At 41.9% G+C, this 15770-nt stretch overlaps 1 protein-coding gene across 1 annotated transcript in view; it reads right to left on the bottom strand.

Annotated features, from left to right (window-relative positions):
- The window catches only part of UTRN (utrophin), a 504099-nt gene that overhangs the window by 373422 nt on the left and 114907 nt on the right, over positions 1 to 15770 (bottom strand). The window contains exons 10-16 of the mRNA XM_028510941.2: positions 14075 to 14278; positions 12994 to 13175; positions 12124 to 12274; positions 10851 to 10970; positions 8733 to 8834; positions 5802 to 5909; positions 5389 to 5568 (exon numbers count right to left, since the gene is read on the bottom strand). Coding sequence (XP_028366742.1) covers positions 5389 to 5568; positions 5802 to 5909; positions 8733 to 8834; positions 10851 to 10970; positions 12124 to 12274; positions 12994 to 13175; positions 14075 to 14278 — 1047 coding nt within the window. The remainder of the gene's footprint in view (positions 1 to 5388; positions 5569 to 5801; positions 5910 to 8732; positions 8835 to 10850; positions 10971 to 12123; positions 12275 to 12993; positions 13176 to 14074; positions 14279 to 15770) is intronic.

The following is a 15770-nucleotide window of genomic DNA, read 5'->3' as shown; positions in this document are numbered from 1 at the left end:
TGAATTTTAATAGACCTCAAAAACAAAACTGATTAATATATAGTAATGTAACCCTTGGTGACTGATAACAAAGGTGAAACCATTAAATGATTTTTAAACCTTATTAATTTAAAATATTTTAATGAAATTGATCAAAAAGAAAACTTTGGTGAGCATGAATGTTCATAGCAGCATTATTCATAATAGACAAGAAGTGAAACAGCTTAAATGTTCCATAGATGGATGGATAAACAATATGTGGTATGTCCATACAATAGAATTTTCTGGGTGATAACAAAGGAAGTACTGATACCTGCTATGATGTGGATGAACCTTGAAAACATTATGCAAGTAAAAAGCACCAGTAACAAGATTATAGGCACTGTGATTCTGTCTGCATGAACTGTTCAGAATAGACAAATTCATAGAGACAGAAAGTAAATTAGTCGTTGCCAGGAGCCAAGGCGGAGAGGAGGATGGGAAATGACTGTTAATGGGTTCAGTGGTTCTTTCTGACATGATAAAATTGTTCTGGAATCAGAAAGTGGACATGGCTGCATAGCTCTGTGAATACACTAACAACAACTGGATTGTATATTGTCAAAGGAAGAATTTTCTGACATATGCATTATATCTCGAATACAGCTACAATAAAACACTAAAACTTCGGACAATTTCAGTTTCAGGTGACGCAGGCCTGTAGGAAAGCTGGGGATGTCCCAGATTCCTCAGAAGGATCTTCTGGGAGACTGTGCACATAAGAGAACAAGTAACCACGAAACGGTCTAAGCAAGAGCTGCCGCCTCCCCCGCCTCCAAAGAAGAGACAGATCCCTGTGGACATGGAAGCTAAGAAAAGGTGAGGACAGAGAAATTTTCCAAACCCGATACCGCATGCCATGTATTTCTGTACTCAGTACTTATTTTGATCTAGTCACTGATCATATGCAAATTTAGACTTAGTTATTGTTTATGGAAATTCAACTACTGAACCACTCACTGGCCCTGAGTCTTCTAATATTCTACTTCCCGCTGCCTGAGCATCCGCCTTGTCTCGGATGGTGCCATTTAACATGTGTCCAACCAGAAATGTGTGCTGAAACCCTTTTCTCTTCCTTCTGTCATTTACTTTGGGAGGGTATGATTGTCCCTGATTCCTCATCTGTTCTTTCTTTTACTGTCACGATTCTGACAGTTTTGCTTTAGGTAAATCTCCTTGTTTGCGACTCTCCGTTTGTGCTCGCAATTAAAAAATACTAAATTCAGGGGAGTATTAGTCCTTTTTCTTCATTTTCCACCCTTCATTCTTTTTCCATATTCTCTTTCTTCCTTTGTGAATTCCTGTTTCTAGATTCATTAACAGATTTTTGTGTTTGGCTTGAGGATTCATCTTGGTAGAAAATATGTTTTCATTTTACTAATTCAAGTAAACGTGGGATCTTTCTAAGAGGAATAATCAGGCCTGGCACACGCTGAGCTTCTGCCATGTTAAACCTCATAGTGTTGCAGGTACCACGCCTCGCGTGCACTGTAGCAGCTAACCCTCCAAGCAGCCCTTGAGTAGAGTGATTATTCTCTCCTCTTTACAGTAGAATCCCAGTGCTTGGGTAAATGGGCAATTTGTTTTGCCTGATAAAATTATGTGATTTCCTTCCCCAATTTGGCTTTTGTCAGACAAAGCATGACTCCAGTTTTACCAGATGATTTTCATGTTGATGGTAGGGCTGTGCATCCTTCTAAGGGCATCTTTTTGCAGAACCAGCGTGCCTGTGTGGAGCTGCTGCTTTTGGAGCCAAGGCGGCAGGACAAAGAAGATGCTTTTGATGTTAATATTGTCATAGGCCTTTCATTTCCTGAGTGTTTATGTTCTGCAAGGTTTATCTGGCATCGTGTCTCTCAGTGCTGACTTTGTGCATTTGGAAGCAAGAGAAGGTTTGTAAAAAAATACTAGGGTGCATATATAGATTTTGGTATCAATTCCATGTAGGTGGAGGGGGGAGGAGCTTCTCCACATCAACCAGCAATTTGTGGGACACCAGCTGGGTATCCTACTGTTCACCTCTATTCTGTTGCTATCTCCTGGGACACAGCATCAGATTCCGCAGATTAAGGGATCAGTCTACAAACTGTTACTTGTGCTTCTAACCTACTGGCTATAAATCAGCTGTTCCAAGACTTCCTCTTTGGGTGCGATTACTTTTCTAGAGTGGCTCACAGAACTTAGAGAAACATTTTACCTACTAGATCACCGGTTATTATTAAAGGATATAACCCACGAGCCTCCAGACGGGAGAGATGCACAGGGCAAGGGGCAGGGCCGAGCCTGCACGCGCTCTCCAGGGGGCCACTCTGCCGGCATCTCCACCTGTTCACCAGTCTGGAAGCTCTCCGAACCCCATCCTTTTGGGTTTTTCTGGAAGCTTCGTTACTAGGCATGGCTGACTAAACCTTTGGCCATTGGTGACTGATTCAACTTCCAGTCCCTCTCCCCTCCCAGAGGTCAGGGTTGGGGGCCCGCGGCTGAAAAGTTCACCCCTCTATCTCCAGGCTGGGTCTCCTGGCGACGGCTCCCAACCCTGACCTCTGGGGAGGGGAGAGGGACTGGAAGTTGAATCAGTCACCAATGGCCAAAAGGTTTAGTCAGCCATGCCTAGGTAACGAAGCTTCCAGAAAAACCCAAAAGGATGGGGTTCGGAGAGCTTCCAGACTGGTGAACAGGTGGAGATGCCGGCAGAGTGGCCCCCTGGAGAGCGCGTGCAGGCTCGGCCCTGCCCCTTGCCCTGTGCATCTCTCCCGTCTGGAGGCTCGTGGGTTATATCCTTTAATAATAAACCGGTGATCTAGTAGGTAAAATGTTTCTCTAAGTTCTGTGAGCCACTCTAGAAAAGTAATCGCACCCAAAGAGGAAGTCTTGGGAACAGCTGATTTATAGCCAGTAGGTTAGAAGCACAAGTAACAGTTTGTAGGACTGATCCCTTAATCTGCGGAATCTGATGCTGTGTCCCAGGAGATAGCAACAGAATAGAGGTGAACAGTAGGATACCCAGCTGGTGTCCCACAAATTGCTGGTTGATGTGGAGAAGCTCCTCCCCCCTCCACCTACATTGGAATTGATACCAAAATCTATATATGCACCCTAGTATTTTTTACAACCTTCTCTGCTTCCAAATGCACAAAGTCAGCACTGGAGAGACACGATGCCAGATAAACCTTGCAGAACATAAACACTCAGGAAATGAAAGGCCTATGACAATATTAACATCAAAAGCATCTTCTTTGTCTGCCGCCTTGGCTCCAAAAGCAGCAGCTCCACACAGGCACGCTGGTTCTGCAAAAAGATGCCCTTAGAAGGATGCACAGCCCTACCATCAACATGAAAATCATCTGGTAAAACTGGAGTCATGCTTTGTCTGACAAAAGCCAAATTGGGGAAATCACATAATTTTATTCAGGCAAAACAAATTGCCCATTTACCCAAGCACTGGGATTCTACTGTAAAGAGGAGAGAATAATCACTCTACTCAAGGGCTGCTTGGAGGGTTAGCTGCTACAGTGCACGCGAGGCGTGGTACCTGCAACACTATGAGGTTTAACATGGCAGAAGCTCAGCGTGTGCCAGGCCTGATTATTCCTCTTAGAAAGATCCCACGTTTACTTTGAATTAGTAAAATGAAAACATATTTTCTACCAAAGATGAATCCTCAAGCCAAACACAAAAATCTGTTAATGAATCTAGAAACAGGAATTCACAAAGGAAGAAAGAGAATATGGAAAAAGAATGAAGGGTGGAAAATGAAGAAAAAGGACTAATACTCCCTGAATTTAGTATTTTTTTAATTGCGAGCACAAAACGGAGAGTCGCAAACAAGGAGATTTACCTAAAGCAAAACTGTCAGAATCGTGACAGTAAAAGAAGAACAGATGAGGAATCAGGGACAATCATACCCGTCCCAAAGGTAAATGACAGAAAGGAAGAGAAAAGGGGTTTCAGCACACATTTCTGGTTGGACACATGTTAATGGCACCATCCGAGACAAGGCGGATGCTCAGGCAAGCGGAAGTAGAATATTAGAAGACTCAGGGCCAGTGAGTGGTTCAGTAGTTGAATTTCCATAACAATAACTAGTCTAAATTTGATATGATCAGTGACTAGATCAAATAAGTACTGAGTACAGAAATACATGGCATTGCGGTATCGGGTTTGGAAAATTTCTCTTTCCTCACCTTTTCTTAGCTTCCATGTCCACAGGGATCTGTCTCTTCTTTGGAGGCGGGGGAGGCGGCAGCTCTTGCTATTAGACCGTTTCGTGGTTATTGTCTCCTTATGTGCACAGTCTCCAGAAGATCCTTCTGAGGAATCTGGGACATCCCCAGCTTTCTACAGCCGCGTCAACTGAAATGAAATTGTCGAAGTTTTAGTTGTTTTATTGTAGTGTATTGAGATATAATGCATATGTCAGAAAATTCTTCCTTTGACAATATACAATCCAGTTGTTGTTAGTGTATTCACAGAGCTATGCAGCCATGTCCACTTTCTGATTCCAGAACAATTTTATCATGTCAGAAAGAACCACTGAACCCATTAACAGTCATTTCCCATCCTCCTCTCCGCCTTGGCTCCTGGCAACGACTAATTTACTTTCTGTCTCTATGAATTTGTCTATTCTGAACAGTTCATGCAGACAGAATCACAGTGCCTATAATCTTGTTACTGGTGCTTTTTACTTGCATAATGTTTTCAAGGTTCATCCACATCATAGCAGGTATCAGTACTTCCTTTGTTATCACCCAGAAAATTCCATTGTATGGACATACCACATATTGTTTATCCATCCATCTATGGAACATTTAAGCTGTTTCACTTCTTGTCTATTATGAATAATGCTGCTATGAACATTCATGCTCACCAAAGTTTTCTTTTTCATCAATTTTCATTAAAATATTTTAAATTAATAAGGTTTAAAAATCATTTAATGGTTTCACCTTTGTTATCAGTCACCAAGGGTTACATTACTAGATATTAATCAGTTTTGTTTTTGAAGGTCTATTAAAATTCACTTAGAAAATTAAGCCCTGGCTGGCATAGCTCAGTGGATTGAGCGCGGACTGGGAACCAAAGTGTCCCAGGTTCGATTCCCCAGCCAGGGTATATGCCTGGGTTGCAGGCCATAACCCCCAGCAAACCGCACATTGATGTTTCTCTCTCTCTCTGTCTCCCTCCCTTCCCCTCTAAAAAATAAACAAATTAAAAAAAAAAAAGAAAATTAAAGAAGATTGTCATAGGTCAATTTTTCAATTTTATAGTAAACCAGGAATAAGGAACCAACTCTTTCATTTCATAAAAACTAAAGTAACCTCAACATTTAATTTCCACTTAATGGCTCAACATACTGCTGAGAGCAAAAGGTACCTGGTTGGAGGAATCTTCTAGTCTCTGGACAAGAGAGTCCCATCTCTGAGTCAGTTCCTCGGAGTCACTGTTGATCTTCTGGAATGCCTTGGGGTTATCAAGTAATTGGCCCACATCCTGGCCAATCTCACTCAGCTGGTCCAAAACTTGACGCTTCATTTCCATGTCTTCCTTCAAAATCTAGTATTTCAGATATTTGTTAGATGATTCCCTTTTAATAGGACTGTATCCTCCTGTTCCCCAGTCAGGAAATGCAAACATGTATATGTTACAGTAAAATGGGCCCTTGCAATTCTCTAATGCTAAACCATAAGACTCCTGGTTCTAGACCATCCCACAGCAGCATCCCATCGATATAAAGCGCTAACACATCACAGGCTTACAGGACAGATGCTGACAACAGTGTTACTCACAGCCAGTCGCCGAACACTGACACTTAGTTCCTTTTGGTCTCGGAAGTTGCTCGTCTGGACTTTACTTAAAGCCTCTTCTTTTTCGGTCAGCCAAGCTTTCAACAAACACTACACATAATAACAAAAGTTAGAAATGTGTTTGGGAATCATTTGGGAAGTCAATTCATTCCAGTTCCCAAATCTCTAACGTTTCTATCATTAGAGGCTTCACCCTTATCTCGGATAAGAAGGACTTCAAACACCTGAGCACGAGGCATGAATGACACAGAAAATATATCTCCTTTTAAGACATTATTTCTCAAATTTGCAACAGATTAGCCTGAGGTTAGACACACACCTGAATAGGTAAACATAATTCTCAGGGAGCTAGGTGGATCCAAAAAGCTACTCAATTCTCCAAAAAGAATCTCATTATAACACTCAGGGAGCTGAAGGAATCTCAGACATTGTATTGTCTCAGCTCCACATCTTAGGGAGGAAGGAGAGAGAAGCCAAGTTATGTGTCCAAGATCTCCTGGCTGGTTTGCAGAAGAGCCGGATCAAAGACCCACACTCCAAAGCTAATGGTTTTTCCACAGCATCATGCAGGGAAACCGCACTCATGCTCCAGGTTCAACAGCAATTATGGTTAGGGGAGGAAGTCTGAGGATCTTCCAAAGCCAATACAAAGATATTCAAACTTCATTGGCCAACAGTGTATGTCTTTTTAGGCAGAAGTTGAGAGAGAAACTTGAAGCAGGGTTGGAAAGCAACAGGCTATATTGAGGTAATTCTTCCCAAAACGAGTGCCTACCACAGAAACCCTTTTCTATAGAATGGAAGCTGGGAGATCTTGGTTCTTGTTTGCAATGGAATCAGTTCTTTCTCTAATTGTTTTTTATCAGTGGATTTAACAACTATTCCCTTCCTCTACGTTCCACATGCACACAGCAGGGTGAAGATTAAGGACATAAAAGACAAATGCAGATCTTGTCCTCGATGTAGTAAGGGCAGTAAGACACGCACAGGAATCACTTCGGCACAAGATACAAAGTGCAGACACCACACAAGAGATCACTTCCAGTTTAGAGACAGGGGGCGCGGGAGGGGTTTGTAGATGACTTTGTGGTTCTGGATGGCCGAAGGGAATTTAAAAATGAAAGAGTCTAAAGGCATTTCATGGCAGATCCTTAAACAAGAACACAAAGGCTGGAAACAAATGAAATACATGTAGTCTTTCAAAAGACAAAAACAAAATCAACGAAAACCATGACAAATCTACACGGTGCCATGCACTGGGATAGGCAGTGAAAATGAACCAGCTCTATTCCCATGGCGTTGGTAGCCTAGGAATCACACTGGGAATTCAGCATTCTGGTACTGGGTACATGAAAGGAGAGAGGGAAAATCAAGATTGGAAAGGTAAGTAGGAGTCCCTTCCAGAATACCCTCCATGCCACACCTAAATTGGCTACAGAATTGGCTATGCTACAGAAGTTTGGAACTGATATTCAGAGTCTGTCTTGACTCTTAAAAGCCTCTGCAACTGAGTGCACAATAATCCCTCGAAAGATCTTTCTAATTCAGACACAGGTGATTTGGCCTCCTTCCCTGAAACATCAAATTGTCTCTATACTGAGTACCCATGTCGGCTTCAGTTCTCCATTTTTGTAAGATTCCTCCTTCCCTATCGCCAGCAGAAAGCCATTCAAAGGTCAGTTTTCAACTTAAAATATTGGCCAAAACACTAGATCCCCCCTACTTTTACATATTTTCATTTACCAAAGTAAAATCCTTTCCAAATCTTAATTTATTTTGCTCTGCAGAAGAGTAACACAATGGTCTCTGGCAATCAGCGTCTCCCACTGTCATCGTTAAGGTACAATTGTGCCTATCTGACGTTATGTTTTGGCATGAATACAAGGGTCTAAGTAACTGTAAGTATTTGTAAAGTGAACTGTAAATATTTCAGGAATCAGAATCAGGCCCATTGTGTGATTCTTAACAGGAAGACTGTAACCAGTGATTGGGGACACGGAGTAGTGATGGACAATTTATAATGGGACAGATTTTGCACCCCACTTTTTAAGATGTTATGTCTGCACCATATTTGGTAAACCACAAAACATCCAACATTCCTTTATATCACCTGAAAATAATATAGTTTCTTTTTGTGGGTGGAAATGAAATGCATTTGAAAAGCATCCAAATGGACATCCAAGTGCATTTAAAAGCATCCAAATGGACACCAAATGGACAGTGGGAATGGAGTATCTGCTTATTTTCTAAACCACATCAATTTGGTGTTTTCAGAGAGAAGTTTTTTTTTATTTGCATTCTGTTTTGATGGTTGCTTTTTTGGAAGAATGGAGGTGGGCAAAGGGCCACCCCTCCAACTGAAAACTTACAGTGGCAGATTTGCACTAAAGGTTCATTTAGCATGGCAATCCTTAGTGGGAAAAATATACTATTAACAAAATGTTAATCAATGGTGCCGCTAAATAATGCTTTCTAGTTAACTTCATAGTTATTCTGTTTAAAAATCAATAAGAATTCTTGTGACTCACAGGTCACAAAGTACTGTGTGAATTCATTTAGTCACTATTTATTGAGCGCAAGCAACACATGCCAGACACCGTGTGGATACCTACCCAAACACGCTACCCACCACACACGCAATGAAGCTAGGATGTCGCGCAAACCCTGAAAGTAGCATATCTAAACACTAACATTCTGAATAGTAAACAGCTGTGACAATGGAGCCATATAATATAGTCTCTATGAAAAATCTTCATGGAAAATGGATACAAATCTGACTTGAAAAATAACAAATAATTATTTGTAAATGTCCCTTTAGAACAAAAGTTAAATAAGACTTTAACCTAATGCCACAGTTAAGGATAAGTCACCCTCCACCATCAACTGCGACCATGCTGGACAACAGTCCCGTACCTGCTCTTCCAGTAACTCCTGCCACAGCATGTTGATCTCCTGCAACCGGCTCCAGCGTTCCTCGGTCCATCGGCACACGGCTGTCCAGCGCTCCCCGAGTTTCTAGTAAAGGGGGAAACCGCCCTTTGTCAAGTGAGCCTTAGGGGACAGCTATCATGATCCTGAAACAAATCCTTGATATCTGTTGTTTTCTATTATGGAGTAGCAATTTATTAAAAATGTATTTTTTTATGAAAGTTGCTTCAAGATAATACAAAAGGTCCTATAATTTTATAGATGAGAAAAATTGATTTCCATAGAAAGTAACTGATCATTTCACATTGCACAGCTAAAGGGTACTACAACTAGAACTCTATCCTATAACTTTCAATGCCAAATTCCTGCTCTTTCCATTTTATTGTGGTTTTTATTTGTGAATTTAACATTTTATTTTTTATGTAATCTTTATTATATTTTTTCATTACCATTTAATCCCCTTATACCTCCTTCCCCCCAGCAATCACCACACAACAGTCCATGTCCATGAGTCCTTTTCCTGAGAATTTAAGATTTTTACATACATCTTTAAAATAGAGCAAACATCTACTTTTGGGGGCTTCAAATTGTTTTAGGCTCTAATTATCTTTAAAGCAAAATTCAGTACATCAATAATTTCTTAGCCACCCTTTACATGCCAAGAAAATGTCCAACTATAGTACAAAAATTATGAAAATTTAACCTTATCAAACCTATGTGTTGAAAGAATTCCTATTAAATATACTAAATTGATTTTTTCTATTTATATTGCATGATCCATAGGATATTCCACAAAATTTAGCCACAGAATATTTAGAAATATTGGCAATACTAAATAAACTTGATTCCTTTTTTAAAAAAATCATTCTTGCCCTGGCTGGCGTAGCTCAGTGGATTGAGCACGGGCTGTGAACCAAAGTGTTGCAGGTTTGATTCCCAGCCAGGGCACATGCCTGGGTTGCAGGCCGTGACCCCCAGCAACCGCACATTGATGTTTCTCTCTCTCTCTCTCTATCTCCCTCCCTTCTCTCTCTAAAAATAAATAAAATCTTTTTTTAAAAAATCATTCTTCATGATGATTTTCTCAACAAATTATTTTATTACCATTTTATAAAAAAAATAAAATGCTCAGTTTTATTTGTATGTTACCTACATATGAACAGGAATTATTTAATTTGTATTATTTTGATATTCAATACCATAGGAAGCTTTGCCCAGTGCAAGGGGCAGGAGACCGAGAGCCAGGTCTCGGTCTCAGCAGGACAACTCCCTCAACTCTCTCAGGCGCCATCGCTGCACCTCTCTGAGCTTCAGTGTCTCCACAGCGGGGTTAGCCCACAGGAACGCCTGCCTCTCGCGTCACTGTAACAACTAAGGGCTCCTGCACCAAAGTCTCAGAACCACTGGCCAACTTTAAATGATGATACAGAAGAGAAAGGATTTTGTGTGATAAAATTATAGCCTGAAAGGTTCCGAAAATCATAAACTGGCAGCAATATCGTAAGAGATAATCCCAGTATATTACTCACTTGAGTAATACATTCAAATGAAAAAACAATAAATCTCTTTATAAAGACTTAACACTATAACCTTTGTGCAAAAAGAAGCAATTTGTCAGGGTTCCCCAACCTGTCATTGAAATTCACACACTGACCCACCAAATAAACAGGGATATTAAATCCTAAACAGCTGACATTTTCAAACTTTAATATGCACGGGATGGTTTTTAAAATACATGTGCACTGAGCCCCACTCCCAAGAACTCAGGTCTGCGTGGAGGCCAGGAATCTACATTTTAACAAATTCCTCAAGTGATTCTGAGTAAGAGGCCTGTGGACGATTCGTCCCAATCCCGTCACTATTACACAAAAGGAGGTGATGACCTCAAACTGCTTTGCCCACTCGCCCCACGGACTGATGCAAAGGAATGGTACCGAGGTAGTCCTGTAACCCACAGGCTGCGGCGCCCAGCTGGGAGGTACAACCCGAAGCAGGGTCTTCTACTCGTGTAAATGAGCAGTGAGATGGCACATGAAGAACAAGGGCAACCTGTAGCGGGGGTCTCAGGTCTCTTGGGATTACCCTTCTTCTCGGGGTCCTCACCTGCAACTGATCTTCCAGAACAGCTGTGGTGCTCTCCCCGCTGTTTTCATCCACAATTACCACCATGTGAGTTAACGAATTGACTTTCACCTGTTCAGCCTCAAGATCATTTTGCAAACTCTAAGGAAAAAATTAAGATATACATTATTTCTACTCGTTCACATTTGCCTATTTAGAAATCTACTAGGTTGTCAATAGCAATTAAAGGTCTTTAATGAGACATCATGTTTAAATTTCCAATCATGACCTTAAGTGTTCTACTAATGAAACAGGCCCATTATATATCTTTACGTTTCATTATGAACCAAAGCAGTTTGAAAATGCTATGTCATAACAGATTACAAATGGGATGTCATTATTTCACTCCAAATTCTAGGGGGAAAATAATGTAGCATAAGTGAGTCGAATGTATTATACTAGGAATTGAGATAAGAACGTAGGATTGATAAATCAAAACAAATCCTGAATTTAACTCTACGAGATCATTTTCTCTAGTGCAGCATGGCTTAAAATGAGAGATAAGTAGGTGCTATTGATAATCAGGAGCTATTCTGATTAGCAACCCAGGAAAGCAATTGAGGATGCACAGATGACTTCCATTGCCACCTCTTTAACAGGAAGACCACGGCAGGTGCTAAGACATATGTATACAGGTAAGCTGTTTAAACACAACCAAGAGTGCTGTCAAATGCCTCTTGAGTTGTGTTTAAAGTATCCGTAAAGCTTTATTTATCAATTATCCAGATATTTCCATGAAAAATCAGATTATTCAAATAACTTGCCAAGAGACCATTTGTTTTACCTTTCCCTGACTATGAAAAGTAATCTCCTGAAGTTGTGAACAAGGTAACATATCTACCAAATTTGGATTCTCCACCTAGTGCCCAGTACTTTCCCAGGTCAGAGAAGAAGGACTAGCGTTCCTTCAAGGACTAGGTTAAGGTCAGCCTGAGGGTTTGCTTCTTTACCCACACATGGTATTAATACCCACACACTATGGCTCTTAACCACTTGTAGGTCCAAAACAACCCTTGAGAACCTCATGAAAGCTATGTGCTTTCCTAAGAAAACCATACATACCCAAATAAAATTTTACCTGTGCACTCATCCCAGAAAAGCCCCATCCCCAGGAACTCCACCCTCTAGGCTGCTGAATAGCAGGGGACACTGGGGGAGGGTCCCACCTCTGCACTAATGACAGAAGCCCTGGGGAACACTAAGTGCTGCCTTTTCATATTTGATAAGGTATAAAAGAAATATGAGCCAGATTTACTTTATGATCTTCCAGCAGCTTTTGCAGGGATTTTAAATCATCCTCCAGGGGGCAAGTTTCCATCTTTTGGATGCGTTCTTCTGCGAGCGTTAACCAGGCAGAGAGCTGCTGCAGCTGCTTCTTCTGCAGTTCCATGAGCACGTCATGCAGCCTGTCCAGAGAGGGACACCGCGTTATTCCCGCTCGCTTTTGCTCTGTGCAAAGGCACATGTGCACTCTGGGCAGCAAAGAAATGGGGCAAAGAAGCGCCCTCCTGTCCCACTACTTCATGCAGTGTTTAGCCTTTAAATATAGAAATGAGCCAAAGAAAAACTTTCATCTTCTTCCTAAATGGAGTCCATTAAATGCAGTCAAAGAATGCAAATAACAGCACCCACCATCCGTATCAGAATCACTGTTTCTTCAATCAGGAATTCCTGCATATTAAGTAGATGAAAATTGCAGTGGAAAGCAGTTTGCTCCTTAATACACAAAGCAGGAAATAAAATGAACTGTGGGGTGGCGGGGGAGGAAAGGGGCTTTTTATAAATATTACAAAACTGAATTGTAGATAAAGACTACACAATCCTGTCTTCATATTGAGTTCATGGTTAACCAATTTTAATCCCACAAATTGATAACTGTCCACGTGAAATGTTTTTTTTTCTTTTTCCTAATTTCTACACTCCAACTTTTACCTTTTAATCTGGTTAACACATCAAAAGAGAAACAAAAATCATGCAAAACTCCAGCAACATGACACAAAGAGTTCAATTTGACAAGGCAAGTGCTGTGATTATCTGGCTTTCGTGGACATACCGATGTTCACTCCAGCTAACCTGGACACTGCACTCAATGGTCCAGCATGTCCCGGCCTCTGCTGCCACTCACCGGGACTGCCTGTCCATGCTCTCCACCCTGAGGGCCTCCCATCTAGCGTTCAGCAGGGTCATCTGCTCCTGAATTTCAAACTCCTCCTCATCCGACAGAGTCCCTTGTGTGATCAGCTGGTTTCCCGCCTGCAGGACACTCCCCACGCTGCTCTGGTGCGCAGTCAGCTCCATCATAAACGCCTGGAGAGGTACATCGTTGCAGTTTGTGAGCCGCTCATGGAAAAATAACAATAAATTCATTATCAACGCTTAAATATCAGAGCTGCAGAAAAAGGCAGCCATGGAGACAACAAATGAAGTAGACTTTGACCCAACTTTGAATCCGGGAAAGAAGCAGCTGGTCTAAGCGGAAAGGGGAAGAGGTCAAAGAGGACAATATTACATCGGATAATAGCAACTATTGTTAAGTAAATGCCAATTGTGAAACTAATAGATGGTGAACACAGAATTAAGTGAAAATAAGTAAAACAACAGGCTCACCCAAGGGGGACTGCTTAAAGAATATGACAACTTTTATCATTTGCAAACCTAAACAGCAAGTAAGACCTGTCAATTAACACACCAGCACACACACAAAAAAACACCTACCTAATCAAAAAGAAATGTCCATGTGATCATTCACTACAGTGTAATATACCTAACATATCCTCAAAATAGTAGCAAATTTTCATTATATAAAATTATACATGAACACTGGCTATGAGACTTGCTCAATCATACAATAAATAAAAATAATCACTTCCTGGGAAACATTCCAAACCTAAAGTCTTGGTGTATTGATTAGCTATCGTGTGTTTTTTACTATAACATTATATTTCAGAAGCTAGCAGTACTATGCATTGATTTCTACCAGTGGCTGCACAGAATGCACAAGTTACAATTAAGATTAAAATCTGAAATCTAATTCCAGTGCACACCAACTTTATGACAAAGCCCTATTTCACTACCATGAGCCCTAAAATATGCCACGACCTTTCCGTGGAGCAGAATTCGGTAAACGTGCATGTCAGGGTAGACCCCCTGATAAGGCACAGGCACCTTGGCGGACAGAGTTTACCCATCAGTGACAGACTATTTACTTCGTGCGTGGCAAACTGGTCTTTGACTTCTTCCACATCATCAGAGATCTCATCCTGCTCCTGGAACGTGTCCTCGGCAGAAAGCAACCAGGTCAGCACATCCTCCAGGGCTGTCTGATAGCCGTCCAGATCCATGTCGACCTCGGTGACGGTGCTGGGGGTCTCAGCCCGGGGGCTCTCGTGCTCCTGCTCTGGCGCTGGGCTCTAGGGAAAGGAAGCCAAGAGAAAACCCACAAGTGTCATGAGGAGGAGAGCGTGCTCAACAGAGACACACGATGGAGAATGCTCAGGTGGGAAGAACCCACTGCGCCCGGGCACCCAGCCAGCTCTCAGGAGCCGGGTGTGCGGGCTCGAGCTGTGAGAAAGTGCTAATGAAGTGCGCAGGGAGGGTGGAGGGCAGAGGCAGCACGCACTCATGCACCCTGTGCTCGCGGGGACCCTGACACGGTCAGGAGGAGACGAGTAACCCACGTGAATCCCTTCTGAAGAAAAATAAAATGCCTATTAGCAAAATTATGAATCCCAAGGTTCCAACAGGAGATGCTACTTGAGTTCAGCAATGGCTAAAACAGGCAAGTTTCACAGAGGATCGTGTTGGGCCTTAAAGGGTAAATATAAGTTAAGGAAACAGAGATAAAGATTAGAACTCTGCTTTGACCCTAGTTAAACTGCTTTTGCTGAAATGCATTTTTGCTGAAAGGCAGCCACACATACAGGCTGCTGATGCTATTTTCTGGAGGTGGTTACCCTCTAGTTTAATTGCTAGGCTTTTTTTTTTTAAAGCCCATGGGAATAAATTTATCTCAATGGAAGATTTTCTTATATACTTTAGAATCTCATAATCAAATACACTCTCTTTGTTCATCTGTCCCTTCTTTAAAATTCTCTAAAATTTTCCTACAGCCTATCTCCACTTAATCGCCTCTCATCCACAATGTTTGCGAATCTCAAACACACCAAAATGTTTCGAGGACAATATAAGAAATGCTCGTGCATCTAACAGTTCATTACCATCCCTTTCAGTGGGTCCCCACCACTCAACTGAAAAGGCTTTTGCCAATGCCACCAATAACCTTCCCATGGGCAAATCCACTTTTCTAGCATCATCCTAAGGGTGACCGTGTAATCAGCCAACCAGGTAGAACGTTTTTGTAAAAGCAGAGCTAGGACAACACACAGAAACCAGAACTGCTCCAAGCAGACCGGACACAGCCCCTCTCTTCCTTATGGAAGCTCCCAGCAGCATGCCATGCGGCTGACACACCGCACCCCTGTGAAGCCCTCCTTCCCCAGCTTCAGGGACGCCACTTGGGTTTTCCTCCTGGTTCAACAGCCAACCTGTAAGTAACGAATCTCCTCCAAGTGGAGTCCTGGGCCCTTTGATCTTCTCTCTGGGAACTTGGTCTGGGCAGTTTCACTCAGTCCCCTTGGATGTAAAGAACCACCTATAGCCCGCAGATGCTTGCCTTTACACATCTGATCCCAAACTCCAAACGTCTGTGCCCAACGACCTGAACATCTTCGCTTCAGTGTCTCAAAGGCCTATCAACCACGTCTGCGTTTACCCTTTATTTTTCCCCAAACTTATTCTCCCCCAGGCTTTCCTGTTTCAGTAAATGGCTCCTTCCTGTATGTAACTCCTCCAGCTAAGAACCAGGGAGCCAGCCATGGTTTCTCAAATCTTTCTTTCACCTCC

This window comes from Phyllostomus discolor, chromosome 4 (genome assembly GCF_004126475.2).
Source record: "Phyllostomus discolor isolate MPI-MPIP mPhyDis1 chromosome 4, mPhyDis1.pri.v3, whole genome shotgun sequence".
NCBI lineage: Eukaryota > Metazoa > Chordata > Mammalia > Chiroptera > Phyllostomidae > Phyllostomus > Phyllostomus discolor.
Note: the sequence above shows the minus strand (reverse complement) of the source record. Positions and strands in the feature narration are given on the sequence as shown.